This window comes from Neltuma alba, unplaced genomic scaffold, assembly GCF_004799145.2.
Source record: "Neltuma alba isolate B1F8T4 unplaced genomic scaffold, ASM479914v2 tig00010369_pilon, whole genome shotgun sequence".
Lineage (NCBI taxonomy): Eukaryota > Viridiplantae > Streptophyta > Magnoliopsida > Fabales > Fabaceae > Neltuma > Neltuma alba.
In genome coordinates this window covers 448,114-475,212 of record NW_021635274.1, presented here as the reverse complement: position 1 = coordinate 475,212, position 27,099 = coordinate 448,114, and the positions used below count along the sequence as shown (strand labels likewise).

Genomic DNA, 27,099 nt, shown 5'->3' with positions numbered 1-27,099 from the left:
TGAATGCAATAAAATACATTTTATACACCCATTTCAGATCCATATAAATCAAGCCATTCCACAGTCCCTACAAAGCTACAGGCAAAAGGAACCGGGGGGGGGGGGGAATAGAAGATTAAAGGGGAATATGTAATTTAACCCAATAAAGAAAGGAGAAAAGGTAAAATGTATATTACACCAGACATATGACTCAAAAGAAACTTACAAAACCAAGGCTAAGTTCAGTGCAATCTTGTCAGTTCTTCTACTCTCTTGCACAGCTCTTCTACTGAAACCCCCATTGCCTTGGAAATCTCATCCATCTTATTTCGGTTGAGATCAAGAAAAGACTCAATCAGATCTCCATCAAGGAAGTTTCTGGCATCTACTTGTCTTTTCTCACTGTTGAATGATCTCCATTGCTCATGACTCAGTCCTCCAACACCTTTAATCACTTTTCGCAAGTTTGACTGAAGCTTCTCCAGGAAGACATACTGCTCATGAGGAAGTGAAGCAATAACACCAATCACGCCATTGATGGTGCCAAAAATAACAGTTGGGATTTGGCCCACCTCAGAATCTGGCAACCGCATAACAAGAGAACCATGCCGGAACCGGTTGACAAATTCCCCAAGGTGATACTCACCAACGACTTCAAGGCGACCTCGTTCTTCATCAGTGGCCCCTTCACTGTTTTTCCGAACAGTGAATAGATTGTAATTATTTTCCGCTCCAAGGTATATGTCATCATCAAGGATCTCAACAGCTGACATCCAATTCGCATTGTAGTCACGAGCTCTCTCCTCAATAGCGCCTTCTTCATGCTAACAATAGAAGGATAGCAATCAGAAAAATAAGTACTCATACAAACTGAGAAACACTACAGATAAATGAAATATTCATTCCTTAAAACTTGTCAAGGAAGAGTAAGACAGCCAAATCAGTTCTAAGTATCGAAAGGTTTTTGGCTTTATAAGCATTGATCCCATATGAGAAAGGAGATAAAGCTTCGAGTAGATACTCAATTGCAAAACCAAAAAAATTTATCCTACTCGTTAAAGAAACTGACAAATATTGATTAAACACATGCCAACCATGCTCATGCACACTCGTAAATATATTTTACATTCTAATTCGAAGAATTGCATGACAAATTTATTAGCTCATGCATAGAAGCTTACCTTGTAAATTAGTAAGGAAATTGACTTCATCAAATCACCAACTATAATGAAATCTCCCCTAGTTTGCACATAAAGTGCTAGGATGTGTCCATGATGTCCACATTCAGACTGCAACTCACGGGTACCATCATCCCGAAGCATCCACTTGTACAGCTGAATCTTTTGATTAATAGCAGCAAGCAATTTACCATTAAATGCATTCAAAGAGTATACAGCTCCTTTTGTTTCCTTCTCAGCAATAAGTTGTAGCTTTCCGTCTTCGACAATAAAAACCAGAATTCTTCCCTACAGTTATTTGTGATGATATGCAAAGAAATCATGCTAGTGTCATTATAGGAACAGTGGTGGAAGTAACAAATATTCTACAACTTAGTAACTTACCTTTGTTGGTTCACTTTCCTCTGGCAATACATATGCAGTTCCAACACAGTAATACACATTATTGTCATCTGAGAAGGAGCAGCTGATAATCGAGCAAGCATGCTCAAAGGCATCCAGTTGGCAAGTTGATACACATTCAAAAGTCTGATCATCCAGCAAGCGCACAAAGTGCACTTCAGATTCTTCAGTACTTGTTTGGTTGTATTTCAGACAAATAATACCAAAAGTCCTGGACTGCTCTTGATGGCAAATACGCCGTGCATGCTCTCCCAATGGGATAGAGCGAATATGGAGTTTCTGAATGTCATCAATGGTGCCAATTGTAAGTTCACCCTCTTTTGCAATTGCAAGACTGTTGATCAAAATATGAACACAAGTTCAGCACAATTGACTGTAAGGACTTTGCATTAAAATAGAAAATGCCAGAACCAGAATGGTTCAGCATTCTGATTTTGGACAAAACATGTTTCACGCACGTAGGATCCATATACCTGTCTGGAAATGCAGCAGAGTTGAAAGGGCACATGTGACTAACTTCTTTAAGATTTACGTTACTATATAGTAACTTTTTGTTACTGCTATAAATCACAGTTGGCCGATCAGATGCAGCAAAAACATGAGTAGCATTCTTGGATGAAAAAGTGCGCAAGGTGATGGGCTGCGTTCCAAGAGATACCTTTTTCCTATCTGCCAACTCACCAGTACTTGTATTCAACAGAAAATTTATAAGATGGCCATCACCAAGAGCACATAGCAAATAAGATATCTGAAAAATGAAATGAAGAAGCATTAAAAAAATGTTTTTAGAACTTGGAAAAGATTATTAAACAGGCTGAAACCAACACTAAAGGATTATTAAACAGGTTGAAACCAATACTAAAGATAGATAGATAGATCTAGGAAACTTCTATCAAACTGGGGGAAACCAACACTAGAGAGAGTCAGAGAGAGAGAGAGAGAGAGTCCAATCAAATGCAAAGGAATGGATCAGAATTCGGCAACAACAGGAGATCAGACAGAAGAAAGAGAAGCAGCTAACAAAAGGAAACTACTGGGAGGCTGGACAACTCCGCTCAAAACAAGCCAATTCAATCTATAGAAACGGTAGGCAACATAACCAATTGAAGATTGGGAGATGGCATAACAATTTCAATTTCTTTATCAATTTTGTCAGGCCCCTTATAGATTAGGTTCTATTCAGTTAATGACTGCTCAAAAAAACCATGCTTTCTTGCTTCGATGCAGTGCATAATTATGACTTCATTATCATAATCACCCACTCATTATCCCCTTTCAACAATAAAAAGAAACCAAAATAGCACGTTCCTTCTCCCACACAATGATTGTTCAGATGCTAAATGCTAGCTCTCTCCATGCTCGTGCACAAAACTGCCACCGGTAATGGAAGGGCAACCACCTCACCCCCCAAGACATATATATACATTTATAATTATAATTTAAACATTAATGTTGCTAATTTAGTATATCTCCTGCAGTAACTCACTTGCATAAAGATTATAATTTCCAAAAATCCCTTAATTATCAAATTTAAACGCAGAAGAAAAGCATTTTGAATTATAACATCTCAGGACTTGAAAAACTAAAACAGATGCAACAAAAAAACCAGTCTGGAAATTAGCTCAATGAGCCTAACCCTTAAAGCAACAAAAAAAAAAACCAGTCTGGAAATTAGCCCAATGAGCCTAACCCTTAAAGATGCAAAGAAGCATAGAGCCAAATATCTCAAAATTTACAAAATCAAAGCAGAAGCAGGACTAACAAGCATAGAAGCTAGCTTAAGGTATGTTAACCCCTTCAAATGTGGGAAATAAAATCAAACAATCTCAAAATGTCAATAACTAAAGCAGAAATACAAGCAGCAGAATTGAAGGGAAACCAACCCTTCAACGCTGGAAAAATGTAGTTAAATATCTCGAAGTGAATAAAAAAAGCGGAACAGGGCCAAAAATCTAAAAACGTGAATAAATAAAACAGAAGCAGGAAAAAATCAGCATAGAAGCAAGCTGAAGAAAGCCTACCCCTTCAAAGGTGCAAAGGAGTACGGATCGGGGTATTATCTCTCCTCCTAAATGCTCCTGTGTGATGAGGTTGAGGTCAGGGAGAGAAAAGATTCTGACACTTATGTCAGTCCACATTCCAACCACTGCTAGATGACTGTAATTGGGGTTCTCCCCAATAGGATTTATGTCAAGGCATGATATCTCATTATCCAGCTGGGCATGCTTTACTTCTGTCAATATGCCATCTCCAATTTCCAGATATACTAAATGCCCACCTCCTGTGGCCAACAAAACCTGCATGCAGGTAAAACTATTTAGTAACTATCAGCAGTACAACAGGCTTATCATGTGGACATCACCACAGTTATATCCAACAATGAAAGGATAGATGCAGGAAATGAAACACATAAATACAATGACACATAGACACATCCAGTTCATCATAATAGAATGAAATAAATCAAAATTGATTGCCAATTCATCATTAAGGTGCTATTGAGTTCACCTGCATATCAACTCATCATCAAATCACTCACATCTTGACCAAGTCTGTACCCATGAACCCAGTTTGACATTCATCAATCCATGCTGGAAATGATTTAACAAAGCTTGAAGTGTGAAACCTCAAAATTAACTCCTATTGAATCACCAACTATAATGTTTATTTCTTTTTTTTTTTTTTAAAGAAAAATCAGTAATTATGGAAATTATTATTTCCTTCTTTCAACTAGAAATTAATTAGATTTACAAAACCTCAGCCGATAATATTGGGTCCTTTATCTTCTTTTAATTAGCTTTAATCTTTTTCTCTTTGTATCCCAGATTCTGTGGGACTCAATAAATTGAAATAGCCATATCTTCTTTATTTGCATTTATTTTTTACTAGTTTGGTGGCCACATAAACACTACCAAATCCTCTATTTGTTGTAATCTTTTCCCATCTTGAAGATAAATGAAAAGCTCCAAGTTCCATCATGAACTCAAGGCACCAAAATCTATGACTTGGAGAGCAGTTAATTTTGGCATGTTCATGCCTATTGCAGTGGCTCAGAGAATGATGGCTCCAAGTTAGCTGAAGAGGCATCACAGGAACCAATTAACCAAAAACTTGGCCATGGAAAAATGATTGTTTCCAATTATTTGAAGAGCAATATACAAGAGATGGTAAACAGAAAAATAAGGACTAATAAATGCTATACAATCAGTGCTTAGTCCCTAATCCTATCCAAGAGAAATTTACAATATAGGGTAAGAAATCAAAGATATTTCCACCCTTCCTCTGGAGTTGCATCATAGATGTTAATCATGTCTATTCTGCCTATAAAATCTTCAAAACTAAGTCCTCTAAGCCCACTAGAGAATATATCATCCGTTTAATCTTTTGTTGGGAATACATAAGACGCATGATCCCTTCTTCTATCTTCTCTTTAGTGAAATGCCAAACCATATCAATCTGTTTTTTGTCCTGTTCAACTAGATTGTGAGATATATTTACAGCAGCTTTCGTACCAATATAGAGTTTTATAGGTGACTCCATCTCAACTTGCAGCTCTTGAAACAATCTCCTTTGGGGTTATTAGTCCTTCAAAATTTCCCTACACAACTGGTCCATATTCTGCCTCTGCACCACTCCTTACAACTACACTTTGCTTCTTACTCCTCCAAGTGACAAGATTACCTTACACAAAGGTGCAGTACCCAGAGGTTGATCTTCTATCATCTACAAATCCAGCCCAATCAGCATCAATATATACTTCAGTATTGGCTTGAGTTCCCTTTTAATCAAAAGGCCTCTTCCTGGAGAGCTCTTTAGATGCCTCGGAAACTTATAAACTTCTTTTTCAGTGTTTCTCTTTGGAGGATGCATACCTTGACTTTCAGTACTCACAACAAAAGCTGCGTGAGGTCTACGGTGAGAAAGATATGTCAACCTTCCCAACAGCCTTTGATGTCTCTCCTTGTCAACAAGTTTACCATCATCTTCACCTTTCCAACATCTTCCCTTTTTTAACTTTTACCTTTCCCCCAATTCTATAAGATCAGGCATATATTTTCTCTAAGATAAAAGTTTCTCAACTCCTTGGAAATACTTTATCTATCCTAGGTCATTACAAACTCTTGCTAATGGCTTTTTAAGTCACCCCATCTCATCTTCATAATATCCCGTAAGAACTATATCATAACACAAACAATCCGTATGGGTTTTTCTACTTCCCCTGTGTCTTAAGAGCATAGCATGGTCTAACTGTCATTGCTTCAAGCCTAAGGCCTTGAGCAAATCTTCAAGCCATATCCAAAGAGATTGTTTCAACCCATACAAGGATCTTTTCAACTTCAAAATTCAAGAGTTCCTTCCTTCTTAATCACAGCCCAGGGAAAATGTCATCTAAACTTTTAGCGTGGCGGTCTCATAAGTTTCAAGGATTTTATTTTGCCTTTAATATTATTCCCTTTCCTCTTATAGCAGATTTATTGTATCTTGTAATTATGATAAAATCTCCTTAATCCTAAGCTAGAATAATGGGATATTATAGCTGTTAGAATCCCACATATACTATTTATTTAATGGGCCTTACCCATGAAGAATACACATAAGTTTCCAGTCTTTCTCTGTTCATGGTATCAGAGCAAGAACAAAGCAAATAGGGATGATTTCCTTTGGTTTGGTGGGAGCATTCCATGTTGAGTCAAAACACAAAACTGACTCAGGTTCGAATAATGGAGGGCCAAAAATGCCAAACCCCTTAGATAATTTTGTTTCGCAGACCCTGGAGAATCCCTTCCCCATAGCCAACCACCGGCTAAACAGACACAGCTACTTGCAGTGGTCTCATGCCATGGTAGTGTTCCTTAAGAGGAAAGGGACGGGAACACTACTTGATGAATGCTGCTGTGAAGCCCGAGTCCACAGATCAGAAATTCCAGACCTAGGTCACTGAGACCAATCAAGTCATGGGCTGGCTAATCGACTCCATGACGTCCGAGATTAGTTAGCAATTCGTTCGGGCAGGGAGAATGCTCGAGTTACCTATACTACTATTGAGAACACAGCTGTCACATTTAAAAGATTCTCCGTGAGACAACTCAGGGAAGTAATTCTGTCACTCAATATCATACAATTGTTGTGATACTCTAGCAACAATTGGACTTATACGACCCTCAATAGTGGCACTGCAACGCTAATTTGGCTTGTTGTAGGAAACTCATAGAACACCAATGTGTCTATGAATTTTTGCCAGGTCTCAATCAAGCATATGAAGCTATTTGAGCCCAAATCTTGGCCACACATCCAGTGCCCTTTGTTGCAAAAAAAAGTCAACCTTGCCAAATGTGAGGAGTGCCCCGGTTGCTATTGCAGATTCATCAGTCTTGATGACCAAGGAGGTGTGGGACAAAAACTAGACATTAAAAAAGGGAAAGGGTGGTGTGACCATTGTCAAAGGAACGGCCTCACACGTGACACTTGTTGGAAGTTAGTTGTGTGGAAAGCCTCCAACTCTAAAGTCAAGGCAAAGAACTGAAGGTAGAGGCAATACTGCAACTAGTGCACCTAAAGAAGACAATTCTAAAGGTCGCTTGCTATCTTCCACTGAACTAGATTTGCTTAAGAAAATTCCCAGCCAACAACCAGATAAGAATATAAATGCTAGTGATCTAGCACGATCAGGTATTATACATACTTTTTTTACAACTACTAACCTCCCTAATGATACTGGGATAGTGGATTCAAGTGCCACTGATCATATGAGTGGAGATTATACTGTTTTCTCTACTCTACAAAAATATTTAGGGAATCAAGGGATTAAAGTAGCAAATGGAGATAGAACCAAAATTCAAGGAAGCAGTACGTTGATCTTACAGAGAAGATCAAACTTAGTGATGTTCTATTTCCACTGGATCTTGATTGTAATGTAATAGCTATTAGCAAGATTACAAAAATACTTCACTACATTGCTATTTTTGATGCTGATTGCCATATTTTCCAAGACATGAGGTCTGAGGAGATGATTGGACAAGCTAGGAAACTTGGCGGATTATACTACCTAGTCATGGATCACGAGAAGAAGTTTACTGTTGCTGTCTCCAAGAATAATAATATTGAATTGCTACATTATAGACTTGGACACCCTAGTCTTTCATATATAAAGTTCTTGTATCCAAGTTTATTTAATAAAGCTGATGTTTCACTAGGTGAGCATTGCCAATTCTCTAAGCACACTAAGAACACATGTCCTGCACGACATTATGAACCTACCAAACCCTTTTCCATTATTCACAACAATATTTGGGGACCTTCTAGCACTCACACTATCAGCCATCACCCTTGGTTTTGTTACTTTCATTGATGACCACGCAAGAAGTACTTGGGTTTACCTTTTGAAAGAAAAATCCCAAGTCTCTAACATTTTTAAAACTTTTCATCAACTGGTTCAAAATCAGTTCAAGGCTGAAATTCAAATTTCTAGAAGTGATAATGCAAAAGAGTACCCAAACCAATCCCTTAGTAAATATCTTGATTCTTATGGCATTATTCATCAAATTTCTCATGTCCACACACCCCAACAAAATGGGGTCATTGAAAGAAAAAGCAGACACCTCTTAGAAGTTACTAGAGCCATCATGTTCACTAGACATGTTCCAAATCATTTTTAGGGAGATGCTGCCCTTACTGCTGCTTTTCTCATCAACAGGATGCCTTCAAAAACCCTCAAATTTAAAATCCCATTGCAAATGTTGCTTGAAATCTATCCCTTCATGCCCTTAACAAAAAGGAGGGGTGAGTTTAGAGTTTGTTAACAAGTTATAATTGGGCTTGTGAATAGTAACAAGTGATCAAAGAGAATTTCCCTTCTTTCTCATCTCCCTCTGTCTCCCTGTTTTCCCCTCTTCTCTATTTTCCTCTCTCTCTCTCTCTCTCTCTCTCTCGTTTTCCCTCTCTCTCCCTTTTCCCTATCTCTCTTGTCCATATTATTCTTCCATACGATAAAGATTTGTGAATCTATGAGACAAGAATTCCGTCCTGGCAAATTTACTTGAACATTTGTGATTGGCACTAGAAAGCATACATCCAACTATCATGAACCCACAATTCTAAAGCTTTATAAAACCCACAACCGCTGCTCCTCATAGCGTTAGTTTCAAATAGAATAGTAGAACAAGGGACTACCCATATCATGAAAAATAAGGATAACGAAGTGCTCATGGATGGGAAGCTTAAAAATCCTAACAGTTCAACCATATCCAAACCCTCTGAAATGAAAGATGGATCAAAGGAAGCTGGAAGCAGGGACATTCTGCCCCATCTTAACAATGCAACATTAACTAGGAACTAGAATAACAGAACATCATACAAAATGTCACTGACAATTAAAAACAGTGGGCGTTCATAAACCAGCAGAATCATACCTGGGTGGCATTTGCAGTGGCCACATTAACTGAATAGCCTGATGGAGCATGCCATTCATGCCGAAGCTCTCTAGTTGTGGAACTGACAAGCCTCACGGTGCTTGAGGTAACCTGTTCGGCCAAAACAGGAGATCTCTATTATTAGAGAAGGAGAACGCAGTAAGATAAGATTCAGATGTGTCAATGAAAATTTCACCATTTCTCCGTGCTATCAAAGACATTGATATCAATATCTGATTAAATTTCCATTCTCTTTCATGATTAATATTCTCACCCTCCATATTCATTTCAAAATTATTAAAAAAATACTAAGAAACAACTAGCAATAAAAAATAAAAAAAAGGACATACCTGAACAAGTTGATTGTGAATAGCATCATGACAAAATAACGTTTGAACTTGAGAACAGAAGCCTTCTATTTCTGTTTCTTCAAGCTCATCTTCAAGATTCATAGCTAGAATTCTTGTCTCACTGATAAAACTTACAACCAGGAAGGTATCAAAAGGATCATCAGTTGAAGATCTTAATGACCACATTCCCTTGATACCTTGAAGTTCTACAGATGCCTGCATCACACAAATGAATGAGATATTAGTATTTTGATATGAGAGCTTTTTATTTCATTTAGTTAAAAATCCTTTTTTACTTTAGCTCTTTTAGAAAAGGGGAAAAGAAAGTCAAACTAGAACTCACCTGTTCATTTATGCCTATTCCATTCCGAACAATACGAAGAGAACCATCCTTGAAAGCTCCAGAGCAGGTTACAACCTGCCCTTGGCCTTGCCTTTCCAAGTCTACCACACAAAGATCAACAATTGGCCCTAAATTCACATACCTTTCTGAAACTTCCACATATGAACCTCTTGCATCTGGCTGTAGATTTAGCTTTATCAGCTGTATTCAACAGGTAACAACGTTAGCACACTATGTTTCCAAATGTGAAAGAAAGAAAACACAGACTTGCTCTAACACTCAATTATTAAAGCAGTGTGAACCAGTCGAAGAGAGAGATTGAATAAAATAATCCTATACAGCAAAATGTACTTGGTACAGGCCAGTTTTCTACATCTAATCCATATATAGAAATCAACATGTTCAACTTTTAACGATAATTCACACTCAATTTCACAAGTATAACTTTCATCTTCTTGCCTGGCATGAACCTAAGATCCCTTGCAACCTTTTTATGTCAAAGATGGTGGATTATTTCTTCCATCCATAAGGTGGGGATTTATATTCTTCTACCTAATACATGTCCCATTTTTGCTAATATTCATTACAAGATTTTTGGCTCAAAACGTCACTTGCATGTGATCAATTTGAGGAGCTTCTATATGAGCATATAATAGTTCTTCTCACAAATCAGAATCGAGGTTTTCTTCTCATTTTGGAATCATTCCAATAGGTGCTTTGTAGGATGGAATGCATTAGTTTTGACTTGGTCTCATTTTATGCTATGGTTTTGACAAAGGCACGTTGTTCCCTATCGTTGCCCTATATCAATTTGGTAACAGATTCTTGACTATCGATTAAGTGAGGGGCATATTGAAATGCTTCAATAATGATTAGCACGATATTAAAAACAAAGTTAGCAAAAAGAACAAAATCAAGAGTCAAGAAAATTCATATGGTAGCCACTCCAGAAACAAAGGCCACATGGATGTGAGAAAGTAATGTGATGTTAGACAATCTTTCTTTGAAGATTACAACCAAATGAATTTCTAGATCAGCGGCATATTGGTGAGCAAGCACTTGACTTTATATGAACTTCCTGATGACAAAAAGGCGCCGGAGCTATGGATCTTAAGTCCACAAATATGCATATAAGTTAATTCTTGGCGAACTCAGATTCTGTATATATCAATATATGAAGTCACAACATTCAAAGTTAATCTTTAGGATTCACATACCTGTGAATCTCCAACACTTGACCCAACATATACAAATGCATTATCAAGATATGATATAGTAGAGGGAATGGATGTTTCACCCAGTGTCTCAATTTTGAGACCAGTAACCCTGCACAAGTGTACATGAGAAAACATAAGATTAAGATGTGATGACATTAACAAATCATTACCGTAATTAACTTTGTAGGTAATGTCAGAATGATAAATTTGATAGCCCAAAATAGAAAGAGGAGAATGAACCATCACATACTTCTCTCTCTCATGTGTGATTACAAGTAGACTGAGCACACCAGTAATGTCACCAAGCAAGTATCGGGAACCATCAGGATCAATTCTCCCATAGGCTCTGGTATTTGACTGTAATGTACAGCATGTAAAGTGATCAACAAAAGTCCAAAAAAAATGCATCATTAAGAAATAATTTCCGATAGTTAAGAAATCCACTGTCAAAGATATTATGGTATTTGACTATAATGTACGTCATGTAAAGTGATAACAAATTCAACAGCGTACTTGTTTGATTGGGATAGCTTTGAAAGCATTTGCGCTACAGTATACTATGGTTTCTTCTCCAACAATAAGAACGCCACAAAGAGGTGGAGGGACTGGTATCAATATTTCAGCCCCATTATCAAGGTTGTTTTGGGACCACGGACCCTCAACAAAATCTTTATCCTTCAGTGCCACCTCATATGTTTTCACATGACGTGCATCTTTGTTATCCTGTAGTTTTGAAGACATTATATCAAAGCCATAAAAAATTACATGCTACTGGAAAACATACAAATTACAGCAGATTGACACAAAAATTATGTAAGCTTAAATATAGGATATATTAAAAAATAAGAATACAAATATATACATCCAACCATACAAACTTGAATACACAACATCACATCCCAGATAATGTGTGTGTGGGTGTACGTACATCCAACCATACAAACTTGAATACACAACATCACATTCCTGATAACATGTGGGTGGGTGTACGTACGTATGTATGTAACAGCACAAATATACAAACCACCAAGTGCCAACAATGATTTTAACAGTCCAAAAATCCATGTAATGAAGGCCGTTGTCTTGCACCATTGGAGGACAGGTTACATATGAAACTAAAACAAACTTTTTCCATGCACAAATGTATTTCAACTTTATGGTATAACTATATCGTGAATGGGGCAAATTCATAGTAAGATACAAGTAATGGACACAACTTTATTATAAAAAAAGATCTGCACAGGAAGGGAAGTAGAAAAGTCCATATTGTAGCAAAATTGTGAAGCACTTTGAACACAATAGCTAGACTTTCGATTTCCCCAACAAAAACCAAGATAAAGTAAAATAAAGAACAAAAACAGTTGAACAAGATTATAACGTAATTATATGATCAAAATAGTTGAGTCAAAACCTGATAAAGAACCACGATAGTAGGTTTTGGACAGCCATAAAGAAATTTGATATCCAAAACTTGCAGCTCCTCAAGGCTGAAAATAAACAAACCAAACTGAATAGACATTAAAGAGGAAAAATAAAATAAAATGCCATATAATTAAGCTTCAAGTATTTTTTCCCACAAATTTTCCATCTAACTGTATTGAATGCCCAGCCTAATTCAACTGCTTTGAATTCAACTAACATTTTGAAGAATCATAAGAAATTCTTGCCAGCATTTCCATGATTATCTCAGATCACATGACATTTTATATGGGATAATCAGAGAGAATAGCAAGAGCTAAGGCTATGGAAGAGTCCCCAAAATTGGAGCCATATATAAAGCACGTCTACTATTATTCTAAATAATGTACATACAGAGGACATTTATAGACATAGAGGAGCCAAGTAGAGAATAACGTCCCCTTGATACATGGTCACACAAGAAAAGGAAAATTTTGAAATATAATCATTTTACAACTTGTACAAAATAACTCCCAAAAAAATGATCCATTGGAAATTAAAAAATACACATGCCAGATGAATATATCTCGAGTTGACTAGTCAGTTAGACAGAGGAATAAATGATCCAATACATGTGGAATAAAATCCCTGATTCCACATTAAAATATGACTCCTCATCACAGTAAGAACATAATTCGAACACAGCCACCTATCAAATGAGATGAAATACTAGAAACTATGAATGGGGAAATACTTGAAACTATGAAGGGCAATCAAGCTTTCGTATACTACAGTTTCAGTGTCAATGTCAAGACCTTTCAAGTGAGGGCTACATATACCAGTGACAAGCATGTCAGAAAAGAACTGATCCAAGTTAAGGAACCAGGGAGGAAATGAAGAGCTATAAAGAAATTTAGAGGCCCTTTGATCCGCATAACAGAATGAAATGAAAAAAGAAATTTAGGAAGTGATTTCAGTCAAGGAGAATTTTGACCCATGGCTACGCCTAGAGTCTTGTAATAAAGGCCATAGTCACATTTTGACATCCAAAAACATTTTACCGAATATTGAACGCTTCCTTGAGCTGTCCTCTACTGTCAAAAGGGATAACCTGGTAGACCAATAAACAATGAATGATTGTAATACTTCAGTAAAAATGACAGTGAATGCAAACACTCATGGGTCACAATAGTATACTGATACTTCTATGTAAAGGGCAGCGTTTAAATGGCATACTTTAAACAATCCATCATACAAGTGAAGTCCGATCAGTCTGCAATCAGGATCAATAATGCCAATCTGCAGGAAGAGAACCAGATCTAAAGTAAATTGCAATTTGCAAAACTTTTCACCATTCAGACTTCAATAAAACTGTTTAAGCATCTTTCAGACACAGATGATAGTACTGCATACAAACAATAAATAACCCCCAGCCGAAATAAGTAGATAGAAGTGCATATACACACCTGTCCATTATCAGAAGGACGCCCTATACGATCTGAAACATCACCCATTGCTCTGATGACAACAACAAATTAAGTTAGCGGATAAAAAACAAGATATGTTATGAAAGTCCTAAATTTAATATTATCATTTTCTTGAAAGTTTGAACTGAATATTGTCAGCGGCTGAACCTACTAGGCCGTGGGCCTAAGCCTAGTCTGCAGTAGTTTGAATTCATGTTCCTAATTTAGCCTAGTAACTAGGAATATCTATCTGTTTTATTAAATTTTTTTTATCTGATAATCTTTTTCAAATTCTTAGTATTTCAGCCAAATCACTAGGATCTCAGCCTAACATCCTCATTGGATTGAGGCTTTCGTATCTATTTATTCGCATCACCCTATCCGAATAAACACAGCTCATAATCATAAAATTCTTCATGGTATCAGAGCATAATGATTAGATTTGGCATGAACCTACCTAATGAGAGCCAAAACAACCCTAAAGCGCTGCCAGTCAACCCTACTGGTTTGATGGCAAAAACTAGTTCTATCGGTCATCACAACTTGACCAAGACCGATCCTTCGTCCATCACCATCCATAGACTCAATGGAAAAAATTATCTCCAATGGTCATCTAGTGTGCAACTTTATATCATAGGGAAGGGTAAGTACAGATATTTGATTGGCGTTATGGAGAAACCAAAGACTAATGATGAGAAATATGCCAACTGGAAAGCTGAAAACTCAATGGTATAGGACAAAAATCACCACCCATCTTTGCTTCTTCTTAACAGCAAAAGAAGTCTGGCAGGCTGCTAAAGACATGTTCACTACTATAACAAAGCAACAGTTCTAGAGACCGAATGTTTCCTCCTTGATTTCAAAAAAGAGAATCATTTAGCGACTCAATAATACACTGATCTGGTTGTTCAATGGTAGCAGCTTGATGTGTATGAGGCGCATGCATGAAGTGCACTGGAGCTGCAGCCCTTTATGCAAAACTCAAAGAAGAAAAACAAACTTTTAAATTTCTCCTTGGATTGGACGCCTCATATGAAGTCTGAGGAAGAATAAGGGGTCGAGACCTTACCTCCTCTATGAGAGATTTCTTTACTGTAAGGAGTGAAGAAAGCTGAAAGAAGCTGGCCAGCAATGGTACAACCAACCCCAATGAGTCAAACCAACCTAGTGTCCTAGCTTTCAAAGGAGCATTGTATGATGACAACAAGAAGCAAAATAGGTGATGTGATCACTGCAAGAAAAAAGAGCCACGCGAGGGAGATTTGCGCAGAAAGCCATGGCTACTCTGGAACTGTTAAAGGGAAAAGTGACTCAGAGATTTAGCAAAGGAGTTAGATTTGCGCAGAAGGTATCTAAAGAAGCATGATTTTCAGGAGACTACTGTTGCAACAGGGTATATTGTCCACACAGGTAAAACCATACTAGCTTTAAAGGCTAATGTACACTGTCAAAGATTGTTGATAGTAGATCCTCGTGCTACTAAACATATGACTGGCAATCTAGATATGTCAACAAATACAAGGCCATGTCCTTTGAATATATTTGGGAAGGTAGCGGATGGTAAAGCCTTGAGAGTTGAAGGCCTAGGCACTACTTACTGAGAGTTTAAAGTGTAGCCTCCTATCAGTAAAAACTATGACCCAAAGTCAACAATGTGATGTTCAATTTACTTCTGTTGAATGTATTTTTCAATATCTAGAAAGAATGACAACTGGCACTGCCAAGATCCTAGAAGATCTCTACTGTTTGGAATTTCAAGGCAGACAAAAGTCTTGTGGGTCCTGCTCAAATGCTGTGAAGTTTTCTTCAGCTTTGTTTACTAGTTATCAAAATAAAGAGGCATTGTTGTGGCATTATACGTTAGGCTACCCAACTTTCATTATATGTTAAAATTGTTTTCTCATCTTATGAATAAAAATGATTTTTCTTTCACTTGTGAAATTTGTCAATGTGCCAAACAAAACAAAGCAACCTATAAACAAAACTCACATAAATTTTCAAAACCTTTTCACTAATTCACAATGATATTTGGGGACATTCCCATATACTTTCTCTTTCTCATGCTAAATCGTTGATTACCTTTATTGATGACCATACATGCCCAGCTTGGGTGCTTCTTATGAAAGAAAAATTTGACTTGCCTTCCACATTCATCACTTTTCACAAAATGATTACAACATGGACCCTAGTACTTCGCAGTGACAAGGGACGAGAATACAAGGACCATTCCCTACAACAATACCTTAGGAAAAATGGAATAATTCATCAAACTAGCCGTGTTAACATTCTCCAACAAAATGAGACTGCTGAGCACAAAAATAAACACATTCTAGAGGTAACCCGAGCCTTCATGTTTAATCATAATGTTCCCAAACAATAATGGGGAGAAGAAACGCTAAGAGCTCTTGATAAGAATATGACGTGGCACATAGAAAAAATTCCACAAGGAAAGCTAAACACATTCTAGAAGTTGAAAGGTTTTTTCACAATCAAATATAACTGTAATGGGTCCATAAATAAATTCGAGGCCCATTTGGTAACAAAAGGTTTTTCTCGAACTCAAGGAATTGACTACCAAGAAACATTTGCACCAACAACAAAGCTAAACACAAATGGGTCACAATCCAGTCCATCATGACAAGACTAGGCATGTTGATATTAACATTCATTTTATAAAGGAGAAGATTGAGTCCAAAGTCATTGATCACTCACACACATAACTTCCTCCTCTCACGTAGCTGATGTACTCACAAAACAAGACCAACTTCGACAATTTCAAAGACAAGATAGGCATGCTAGACATCTACTAGTCAGCTTGAGAGGGAGTGTTAGTGGCCAAAGCTATTGGGCCATGGGCCTAGAAACACTAATTTACCTTGGTTCAAATTCAAGTTTCTACTTTCGCCAAGTATTTAAGAATATCTATTTGTTTTATTAATATTTTTATTTGGTTCTGTATCTCTTTCAGATTCATAGTATTTCGGCCAAATCACTAGGATGTCAGCCTGACATTCTCATATGCTTAAGGCTTATCTATTTATTCTCATCACCCTATTCCAATAAAAACAGTTCAAAATCATAGAATTCTTCAGATAGGATTATATATTGAGGGTTAGAAAGATAGAAGAAAGTAAATAGGATCGCTAAAAGTTGATTACTGCATGAAACTTGCAAAGGAATAAATATGGATTTAAGCCATAAAACCAGCACATAGTCCATTACAGAAACGGCTGACCGTTGGGCATAAAAGGAAAGAAAATATGTACATAAGAGTCAATAAAAAGAAATAATAAAATATAACATAAATTGGCAAAGGATCAGCAAATAGCCGTGGAGACCATGCGCATCCTCAAAGTACGTCTGCCACTTATGTGCACCTAACTTTTCAAGCTTAACATTACTTAGCCCATGCAACCCCTTCGCTCTCCTTTGAGACACAACCATACTTCTTAACTTGCAAAAATACAACAGCTAGCAATGGACAAGAACAGCAGCAACAAAACAAAGACAACTGCTAACAGAGAACCATTCGCACCACCTTCCCCGCAACTCAAGCAAACAAAGTGCCTTCGCTGTTCTTGGAGTTCACAACAAGTCATGCAGCTTTAGATGAATTATTATAAGCCCACTGACTAGAAGTAGGGAACCTAGTAACAACAAAGGAAGAGAACCTATTGGCAACGTCAAACGCACATCTCTATTTCTTTCTATCCTAAGTAACACACCTTGAAAACATCTGAGAGAGTTGAAGTTTGAAGATGCACCAACCTCGGTTTCAATTTTCACACAAATTCTATGCAGTACAGAGTCAACCTTTGAAGAAATAAGAGGAAACAAACCCATACTTGACACATAATCCCTAGGATTGACTGAAAATACACTTTTAACCCTGATTGACTAGGACCCACTTTCTCCACATGCAAAACTAACGTTTTTCCCACAACCCAGAATAGCAAAACTCATTGATAAGTCCACATGTGGCCAACTCGAAGCCACTTACAATTGTCTTAGCATCCTTATATCTCTCTGTCGGATGTGAGTGTTTCATTGTTGACTCTAAAATGCCTTAACGTGAGCTTCTTGTAGGTGCAGAACTTGTACCCAATGAAACAGATACTGTGTTCAAACCTCCAGATAGTTTTCTAATCCCCCATTCTGACAGTCACATCTTTTCTTCTTCATAACATTCACAACTCCCTGTGTGGGTCGAGGAAGACTCAAACCCATTGTTCCTGTTATGTTCCTTCCTTTGACTTGCCTTTATTTATGCATGTCACACGTCACGTAGGCAGGTGTTAAAGACCAACAATCTTCTTGATCAACAGAACTTTCTCGGGTTAACAAGAAAGAAGACCTTGCTTTCATAGGTTTATTCTGGCCCAACCTCTGCAACATGATTTCTTGCGTTCTTGCAAGACTTCTAACTTCATGCATAGTTCTTGTGTTAAGCATCCAAACCAGCCCAACGATTTCTTTCAACTCAGAGACATACACATCGACGAGGTATTCTAGTATATCATGTTTGACAAAAAGGGAGTCAACGCATTGTTGAACTCAAAGATCCTTGCTGGTGAAGGCACAACAAATCACCTTTTCACATGACTCCTGGTAGTCATGTAGACATGCCAAGAACCTCATCTTTAAATGTATCAAAGGATCCAACTTCTCTAATTTTTGTTGAATGTTCTAAAATAGCTCTTCCATCATCCTTGAATTTGTCTTCGATAAGTAACCATAAACTGTGGGATTGCATTCGGTGCTAAGGCTTAACGGCTCTAACACCATTGGTATACTAATTACTATTATAATTAGGAATGAACAAGAAAGACGAAGAAGGCAAGGAGAAAAGGAGTAACAAAGGGGTTGAAGAAAGATAGAGGGATTGAGATAGAAGAATCCAAGAAAGACGAACAATTAGAGGGATTCGAGGGAACTAGACGAAAGCATGAAAATTGCATTATTCATATGCAAATCTAGGAAATACAATTGATATAATTATTCTATTTAAAGGCCTACACATGTCAGGTATCTAATGGCTAAGCTATTTCCCAATTGCTTCCACCTAACTTTTTCATTTCCTTATGCTTAAAAAAAAAAAAAAAACTTTTACAATTCATTGTTATTATATAATAAGTTTCAAGGGTCTAGACCTATAGCTGTAGAAAACCAAACACGATTATGTGAGGCACTAAAATCAAAATTTCTAGGTTCTAACTAGAAATATCGAAGCCAAATAAAACATAAAGCCAGCATTCCAGTATAAAGAAAACATGTAATAGCAACTTTTAATCCTCCATCTAAGTTTTAATTCATAGCCCTTCCTTCCATTCTCAGAAAGAAATATTTCCTTCTTCGTAGCTATCCATAGGGATAACAAAACAAACTAGGCGAAGGCTATGACAGATCAACCCAAAAGCTAAGACAATGAAGTGAAGCTTATGATTGGTTTGATTAATATCCCTAACAAGCCACCTTGCTACGTATAAAGCACAACACATCACACCTTATGCTATGTTACCAAATGCATAGAGGCAGTAAAGAGGATAACAAAAAGAACATAAAGATGAGAGAAAGAATATTCGTTGAATTATTTCTCCAACGTAGCCATTGACTGTTTTGAGATTAAACAATTAGGAGTACCTACGGACGTATTCCCATAATACTCTTATAAGATCACCCCTTATAATCATTCAACTACATAAATTAACATTATATATTTTAGTAAAAATAATTTCCCAATTATATCTCAAATACAAACCAAATCTTCCTAATTGAGAAGCAAATATTAATGAAAATGCCCCTTTCACTTTTCCAACATGATGAAATAAATTTTATTCATGAGCCAGGACAACATGAAGTAAGCTCTTGACGCATTAGTCATACAGGCTGTAAGACCACGTCAAGAACCCTTTCAACCCAAAAGCTAAAACTATAAGGTAAAGGACCAAAATGGTGCCATTGATATAACAATATCTCTATCAATCACCATGCCCATCCCTCAGAAAGGACGAAAGGTTCCATTTGCTGCACCATTTAAATTCTCCAAAGCTACTACCAATCTATTGGAAATTACGATTATTATTTTGGCCTCTCCCTGATGTTCAATGCACCATCTACTTTAAAAAAAACCACAATAACAGAGATTCAAAGCAGTTAGAATTTCTCTTCATACTCATGCCTGAATCTGATTTTCTCTGTAGTTGACCAAAGAAGCATATCTTATCATCCTCTTTTTCCATAATTGTATGCTTCTACATGGCAATCTTTAATTGTTAATTCCAATATAAGTAAATACATCAGTACAATGCCAAATTAATACTTAATTCAGCCACATGACAGTAACAGCCGGTGAAACTTTGGAATATATGAAAAGTTAGTAAACATTCTTATCACGAGAACCTACATCAATCACTTGCTAAGATTGAAGAAGTTACTTTTACAACCTTTAACTCCGCTCTGAAGGAAAGAATTGCCATTTCCTAATCCATTACCTAGTGATGAGCTCAGATGCCTCAGGATCCCATTGGAGAACACAGAATTTGTATCTCTCAGTTGCAATAAAAAGAAAATCTTGTGCTTCACCCTGCCATAGACAAGGAGCAAAGAATTTAAAAAAAACAAAGAAAGAAAATGGAAAAAAAGAAAAAGAAAAAAAGAACTGACACTGCAAAATATAAAACTGAAAAATAGTAATAATTCAAGGGACAAGATGATTGTCTCTCACATGAGGGCGGAAAAGTTCAACTGTTGCAATTCTTCCATAGATTGGAACATCCAACATAGGCTGCAAATATAAAACAAAAATCTATATCATGCCATCACACATTCATCGATGAAAAGGGGAAATATCCAAAAAGAGGGATTAAAGTGGTTCCACAAATATTATTCAAAACAAAACCAATAAAAAGGATCAAATAAAAGGTAAATGTATTGACCTTTTCAAAGACAAGACCCAATGGGAATGTGGTTATATCTATTTTTTCTCAAAATAACAATTGAGAATGATTTAATAGAATGGACAACAAAGACATCAGACAAGCCAAAATCAATTCTCTTCTACGAAAAAATAAAGATTATGTGTGTGCACACACGCCTCCACATGTGTGCGTGTCATTGTATATCATAGCCTTTATCAAGTCATTTAAAAGGATCAATGTCATTTGGTCTTTATAAATTCATCATGTGTGCTTTAAATCCACTGTTCTAATAACATTATAACATGAATTATATCATGTGTGCTTTAATGCCAGCTGAGATTAGCACAAGTGGTAAGGTTGGGGTGTGGTGTGGATGGATGTCAAAGGGTCAAATCATCCTCAGTGATCAAAACACAATGAGATCCTTTAATCTCTTGCTCTACCACACTGGTCCATTTCATCCTTCTTCTTTTTTTGTTTTTTTTTTTTTTTAATGAAAGAAGAAATTATAATCAGACCGTTGGAACGTGACAGTAGTGCTAATGCAATTACTTTTAGCGACAAGTTAACACCTCCATACATATCAAATTTTACTAGAAATATGAATGTAAATTTCAGATTTGTATTTATATTGAAAAAAGAATATTAACACGTGACAGTAAACCAGAATCATATGAAACACCCGACATTAGAAGTGCCATATTGTTTTCCCAAATCTTAAAAATGGATGCAGATATGAGTATTCCATATTCGACTATTAAAGAAGAATTTGATTTCTGATGTATTATTGTAATTATTTTTAAATAGTAGTAGGAGCAACGGTCACTAGCCGTTAGGAGAGTTATTTAAGTAGGATTAGTTTTGTAATTAGACCTATAAACAGACATGACCAAGGTAACCCATTGTATAGTATTGATTTCCTCAATATACAGCACACTATTCAGCATGCTCTCTGTTTTTCTCTTTGTTTTCTCTCTTGGATCACCCCTCCTCTGATTCTCTTCTCCTAATTCCCATCTTCCTCAATCTTTCTCCTTCCCTGAACTCTCTTCTATCTCTCTTTTCTATTTCTATCCTATCAGTGGTATCAGAGCCAGGTTTCAGATGTGGACAGCAGTATTCCTGCCGGAATTTAAGGGGTCCTGGATGATTTCCAGGAAGTCTTTGGGGATCCTAAGGGGTTACCTCCTTTGAGAGAAGGCCATAACCACCCTATTGTTCTCAAAAAAGGGACAAATCCCATTAGTTTGAAACCTTATAGATACCTAGCAGCCCAAAAAGATGTTATTAAAAAGATTGTAAATGAATTGTTAGAGAATGGGGTAATTCAAGATAGTTGCTCACCCTTTTCAGCTCCTATAGTTTTAGTAAAGAAAAAGGATGGGAAATGGAGGATGTGTGTGGACTATAGAGAGCTTAATAAGTATACTGTCAAAAATCAGTACCCCATTCCTTTAGTAGAAGATCTTTTTGATGAATTAAGTAAAGCTAGGTGGTTTACTAAGCTGGATCTTAGGGCTGCCTACCACCAAATTCGTATGGAACCAAATGATACCCATAAAACAGCTTTTAAAACCCATTCTGGACACTATGAGTGGCTGGACATGCCCTTTGGCTTGACTAATGCACCAGCTACTTTTCAAGGAGCTATGAATGACATTGTTAGACCATTTCTTAGAAAATTTATTTTGGTTTTCTTTGATGATATATTGATTTATAGTTCCTCTCTTGCAGACCATCAAGAACACTTACAGATAGCATTCAAAATCTTGCAAGAGAATTGTTACTTTGTTAAGAGGAGTAAGTGTACCTTTGCTACAGCTGCTGTGGAATACTTGGGTCACATTATCAAGCATGGCACGGTTTCCACAAATCCACAAAAGATAGAAGCTGTGGTCAATTGGCCCACTCCTAGCAACATTAAACAACTTAGAGGATTCTTGGAGTTAGCTGGACATTACAGGAGGTTTATCAAGGGGTATGGTGACTTGGCTAGGCCTCTAACCTTATTACTACGAAAGAATGCCTTCCAATGGTCAGATTCAGCAACTCAAGCCTTCCAAACACTCAAGGGTGCTCTTACTTCAGCTCCTGTTCTTAGGCTTCCAGATTTCTCTAAAGAATTCATAGTGGAAACTGATGCATGTGGTACTGGAATTGGGGCTGTGTTGATACAAGAGGGACAGCCTATAGCCTTTTTCAGCAAGGGATTAGCTCCTAGGCACCAACAACTTTCAGTTTATGAAAAAGAACTTATGGCAGTAGTGCTGGCTGTGTTGCATTGGCGACAATATTTAGAGAGGCAGAAGTTTCTCATTAAAACAGACCAGCAAAGTATAAAGTACCTTTTGGGGCAGAACCTAAATACTTCTTTTCAACAGTTTTGGGTGACAAAGCTAGCTGGATTTGACTATGAAATTCAATATAAAAAGGGGAATGAAAATTCTGTAGTTGATTCTTTGTCTAGAATGCCTAAACATCAACTTATGCACATAACTTTTGATACATCCTCTCCTGAGTTACTGCAGAAAATAAAAACAAGTTGGGAGGACAATGATTTTGCCGCCACTCTTCTCAATAAGGTGCAGCAACATGATGGAACTTGGGGGCATTTCACTTGGGATGGTGAATTACTAAGAAGAAAGGGGAAGCTAGTCATTGGCAGGGACCAGTCCTTGAGGACACAAATCCTACAATGGCTCCATTCTAGTCCTCAAGGGGGTCATTCAGGTATACAAGCTACTTATAAACGCATCAAAGCTTTATTTTGGTGGAAAAAGTTGATTAATGATGTGACAGAATTTGTCAAAGCTTGTGATACTTGTGCTAGATGTAAATATGAAGCTATTGCACCCCCGGGTCTACCACAACCCCTCCCTATTCCAAGTAGAGTTTGGGAAAGTGTGACTATGGATTTTATTGAGGGACTTCCCAAATCACTTGGCAAGGACACCCTTTGGGTTGTTATTGATCGCTTGAGCAAATATGCTCATTTTATTCCTCTTTCTCACCCATTTTCTGCTGCCACATTAGCTCAGTTTTTTATGGATCAAATCTATAAATTACATGAAGCACCTACTGAAATCATAAGTGATTGTGACCCTTTGTTTGTGAGCAACTTCTGGAAAGAGTTTTTAAGGGTATTGGGGGTTGATCAAAAGCTTTCCTCTGCCTATCATCCCCAAACAAATGGCCAATCAGAGGTGCTGAATCGCTGTTTGGAAACATATCTAAGGTGCATGTGTTGGGAAAGACCCAAGGATTGGAGTAAATGGGTTGCACAAGCTGAATGGTGGTATAATACTTCATTTCATTCTGCTGCAGAGTCTACACCTTATGAATTGCTTTATGGGCAGAAGCCGTCAATCCATTCTCCCTATTTACCTCATAATTCAGTTTTAGATGCTGTGGACAGGAGTTTTACAGCAAGGGAGGAAATGATGGGTCTTTTAAAACATCATCTCCATAGGGCAGCAAATATAATGAAGCAAAGAGCTAATAATCACAAAACTGATTGGGAATTTGCTATTGGGCAATGGGTTTTCCTAAAGCTACAGCCTTACCGACAGATTTCTGCTGCTTCTAGGAGTTCTCAAAAATTGGCTCCTAGGTATTTTGGCCCCTACAAGGTGATTGGGAAGGTTGGAGCTGTTGCTTACAGATTAGACCTACCTCCTAACTCAAGAATTCATCCTACTTTTCATGTCTCTCTACTAAAATTGTGCCCAGACCCTTCTGTTAAACCTAGACATCCACCTCCTGATTTTCTTGAAGTGCCACCAGCACTAGTTCCAAAGAAGATTTTGGGAAAAAGAAATGCCAGAAAAAGAAGAAAGTTAATTACTGAAATACTTGTTTAGTGGCAAGGTTTACCGGATGAAGAAGCCTCCTGGATGCCCCTCTATAGTTTTCAGCAACAATTTCCAGATTTTGTTATTCCAAATCCTTGAGGGCAAGGATCTTTTGGGAGGGGGGTATTGATGTATTATTGTAATTATTATTAAATAGTAGTAGGAGCAACGGTCACTAGCCGTTAGGAGAGTTATTTAAGTAGGATTAGTTTTGTAATTAGGCCTATAAATAGATATGACCAGGGTACCCATTTTATAGTATTGATTTCCTGAATATACAGCGCACTATTCAGCATGCTCTCTGTTTTCTCTCTCGGATCACCCCTCCTCTGATTCTCTTCTCCTAATTCCCATCTTCCTCAATCTTTCTCCTTCCCTGAACTCTCTTCTATCTCTCTTCTATTTCTATCCTATCAATTTCTAATTCCAATATTCCATGACTATTGAAGAAAGTTAACACCACTAGTGTTATGTGACTACTGTAAATTCAAAACATCATTTTTTGTGATAAACTACATGAAAAAAAATCCCCTGAATTGGGAATACCATCCAACCGCAAGTGGATAAAACTAGAAAAAATAATATACAAAATACCTGCAGGCCCTGAGAAGTAAGCAAATGAATTTCAATCCTAGTGCATTTCCTGGGAGCAAATTAAACAGAAAATAATGTGAGAACTGGATACAAGTCTGTCGTTTCATGGCAGAATTTTCATTTCAAGTCTGCCAACACTCTAAATCAGTTAACTTATCACCAGATGTACCTTAAAACCGCATCACTCTTATTTTTACTTCAATAAATTTACAAATCATGAGTCCTAGCAATAAGGGAACCGTGCGCAAACTGTCAATAATAAGGAAACGAGAAATCCAGTCTGTCCTTTTATCTTCACTCTATTCAGGGAGGAGTTTGGAGTGCAAGGGTAATGCGTACCACAAACGAAAAGAGGATTAAAGCAAAACATTATATTAAAATGTTAACATCCATGCATGTATTATATTCATTTACTCTAGATAACCTGGGAAAGCTAAACTTCAGATCCATAGAAAACACACTAATAAATCTTACAAACAAAAATCGCATACTTGGCATCAGCTGCTCTCAATATTCTAAACGCAAGTACTAAACGCACGGAAAACCTACGTTTCACTCTAACAGGTGTTCAAAACGATGCATAAGACTGGAAATTCACGGAACGGTGCAGACGACAGAATCCAAAAGGGAAAAAATAACAAATACGAAAATGGAGATGAAACTGAGAGCCCTAGCAAACATATTGAACAATGGGTAGAAATGGGATTTACGCAATAATGAGATTGAGGTCTTGGGGACTAGTAAAATTGCCAACGCATGAGTGAAAGACGGCTGTAGGCTTGTGAGCCGTGACCACGTAGTTCCATATACTCATCTTCTTAAACCTTCTTCTCACTATCCTCGCTTCTCACTCTCTTGAAAACGGGTTCTCTGCAATGATAAGGGTGTGTCGCAGTGAAGCCAGGTTAGTTCCCTCTGTCCTCGTCTCTTACGAACACACGCTCACAAAGCCACTCTCTCTTTCGGGCTTCGGCTGCGCAGAACGAGTTCACGCTCTGAGAAGGTCAACACTCGACCCAGAACAGGACGCCCGTCTGCGCCTCTGCCCCCAGCGGCCCGGTATTTTTATTTTTTATTTTGTTTTCTCCCCTGCTTTCTAGAATGCCACGTAACAGGAATTAGCACAGCACAAAATATACTAAGAGGGTGTTTCGCAACCTCCAAACCATAGTTTTAGAAACACTTGTTCACAAAACGAGACAAATTTCTCTACATATTTAGTTTGTAAATCGTAAAAGCAGTTCTGGAACCATGGTTTGATTTCTATCCAAACACCCCTTAAGAAGTGCTCAGCAACCCTCAGAAGTGCTTCTAAAAAACACTTTTCTGCAAAACGAGACAAATCTCTTCACATATTTATTTCGTAAGCTAAAAAAGTACTTTTAAAATTATGATTTGATTTTCATCCAAACAGCCCCTAAAAAGATCACTACTATAATTAGATGGTAGGTTTAGGTCTCGTGGTTAGCGTTTTTCATCCTGTTCTTGGTTGGCAAACTCTAATCTCAAGTTTTCATTTACCTTGCTATTCGAAAAAAAGAAAAAAAGGTCATTACAATAACACAAATGAAAATGTAATTAAATAATAAACTGTTATGTTTTTTGGAAAAAAAATAAATTACTGTAACATAAATAAATGAAAATAATTGTATCCACGGATTTCATTCTTCAAGTTCTTTTTAATTTTTTTTAACTTTAGAATAATTTAATATAATGTTAGATTAATTTACATTTTATAAGTTTAGATGATGACAAATAATAGAAGAAAAAGTTTTCATGATTGTTTACATGATATATTGTAAGAAAGTTTTCAAGTTTTCAAGTTTTTATCATTTTTAGAAATTATTTTTAAAGGACAATACTTGTCACATCCCGAAAATTTCATCTGGATATACGAAGTTAAAAATTAGGACAAGGGCCAATATAAAAAGTAGGCAGAAGGGCGAAATAACTTTTGATGTGAAACTCTGATAGGACCCAGGCTAGCAACTTAGG

General features: G+C 37.1%; 1 protein-coding gene across 1 annotated transcript; it reads right to left on the bottom strand.

Moving 5' to 3' along the window:
- LOC114756019 (DNA damage-binding protein 1a) lies at positions 1 to 25,999 on the bottom strand. Its single transcript, XM_028944927.1, has 19 exons — positions 25,815 to 25,999; positions 25,105 to 25,153; positions 20,467 to 20,526; positions 20,234 to 20,325; positions 13,743 to 13,794; positions 13,513 to 13,575; positions 13,338 to 13,387; positions 12,290 to 12,365; positions 11,392 to 11,601; positions 11,129 to 11,235; positions 10,879 to 10,987; positions 9,662 to 9,862; positions 9,319 to 9,534; positions 8,969 to 9,079; positions 3,581 to 3,856; positions 2,033 to 2,307; positions 1,542 to 1,893; positions 1,161 to 1,445; positions 1 to 803 (listed from the first exon to the last, which is right to left on the bottom strand). The coding sequence occupies exons 1-19, from the start codon at positions 25,916 to 25,918 to the stop codon at positions 222 to 224; spliced, it is 3,270 nt and encodes a 1,089-aa protein (XP_028800760.1). The 5' UTR covers positions 25,919 to 25,999; the 3' UTR covers positions 1 to 221.
- Positions 26,000 to 27,099: the final 1,100 nt, after the last annotated feature.

What these genes read in the sequence shown, in the direction of transcription:
- LOC114756019 (XM_028944927.1), bottom strand. Translation starts at nt 25,918, where the DNA reads ATGAGTATATGGAACTACGTGGTCACGGCTCACAAGCCTACAGCCGTC. An exon ending in GACCTCAATCTCATTATTGC is followed by an intron (nt 25,154 to 25,814) that starts GTAAATCCCATT and finishes ATTTGCTCCCAG; the next exon opens with GAAATGCACTAGGATTGAAA. An exon ending in TCTGCTGCATTTCCAGACAG is followed by an intron (nt 1,894 to 2,032) that starts GTATATGGATCC and finishes TTTGATCAACAG; the next exon opens with TCTTGCAATTGCAAAAGAGG.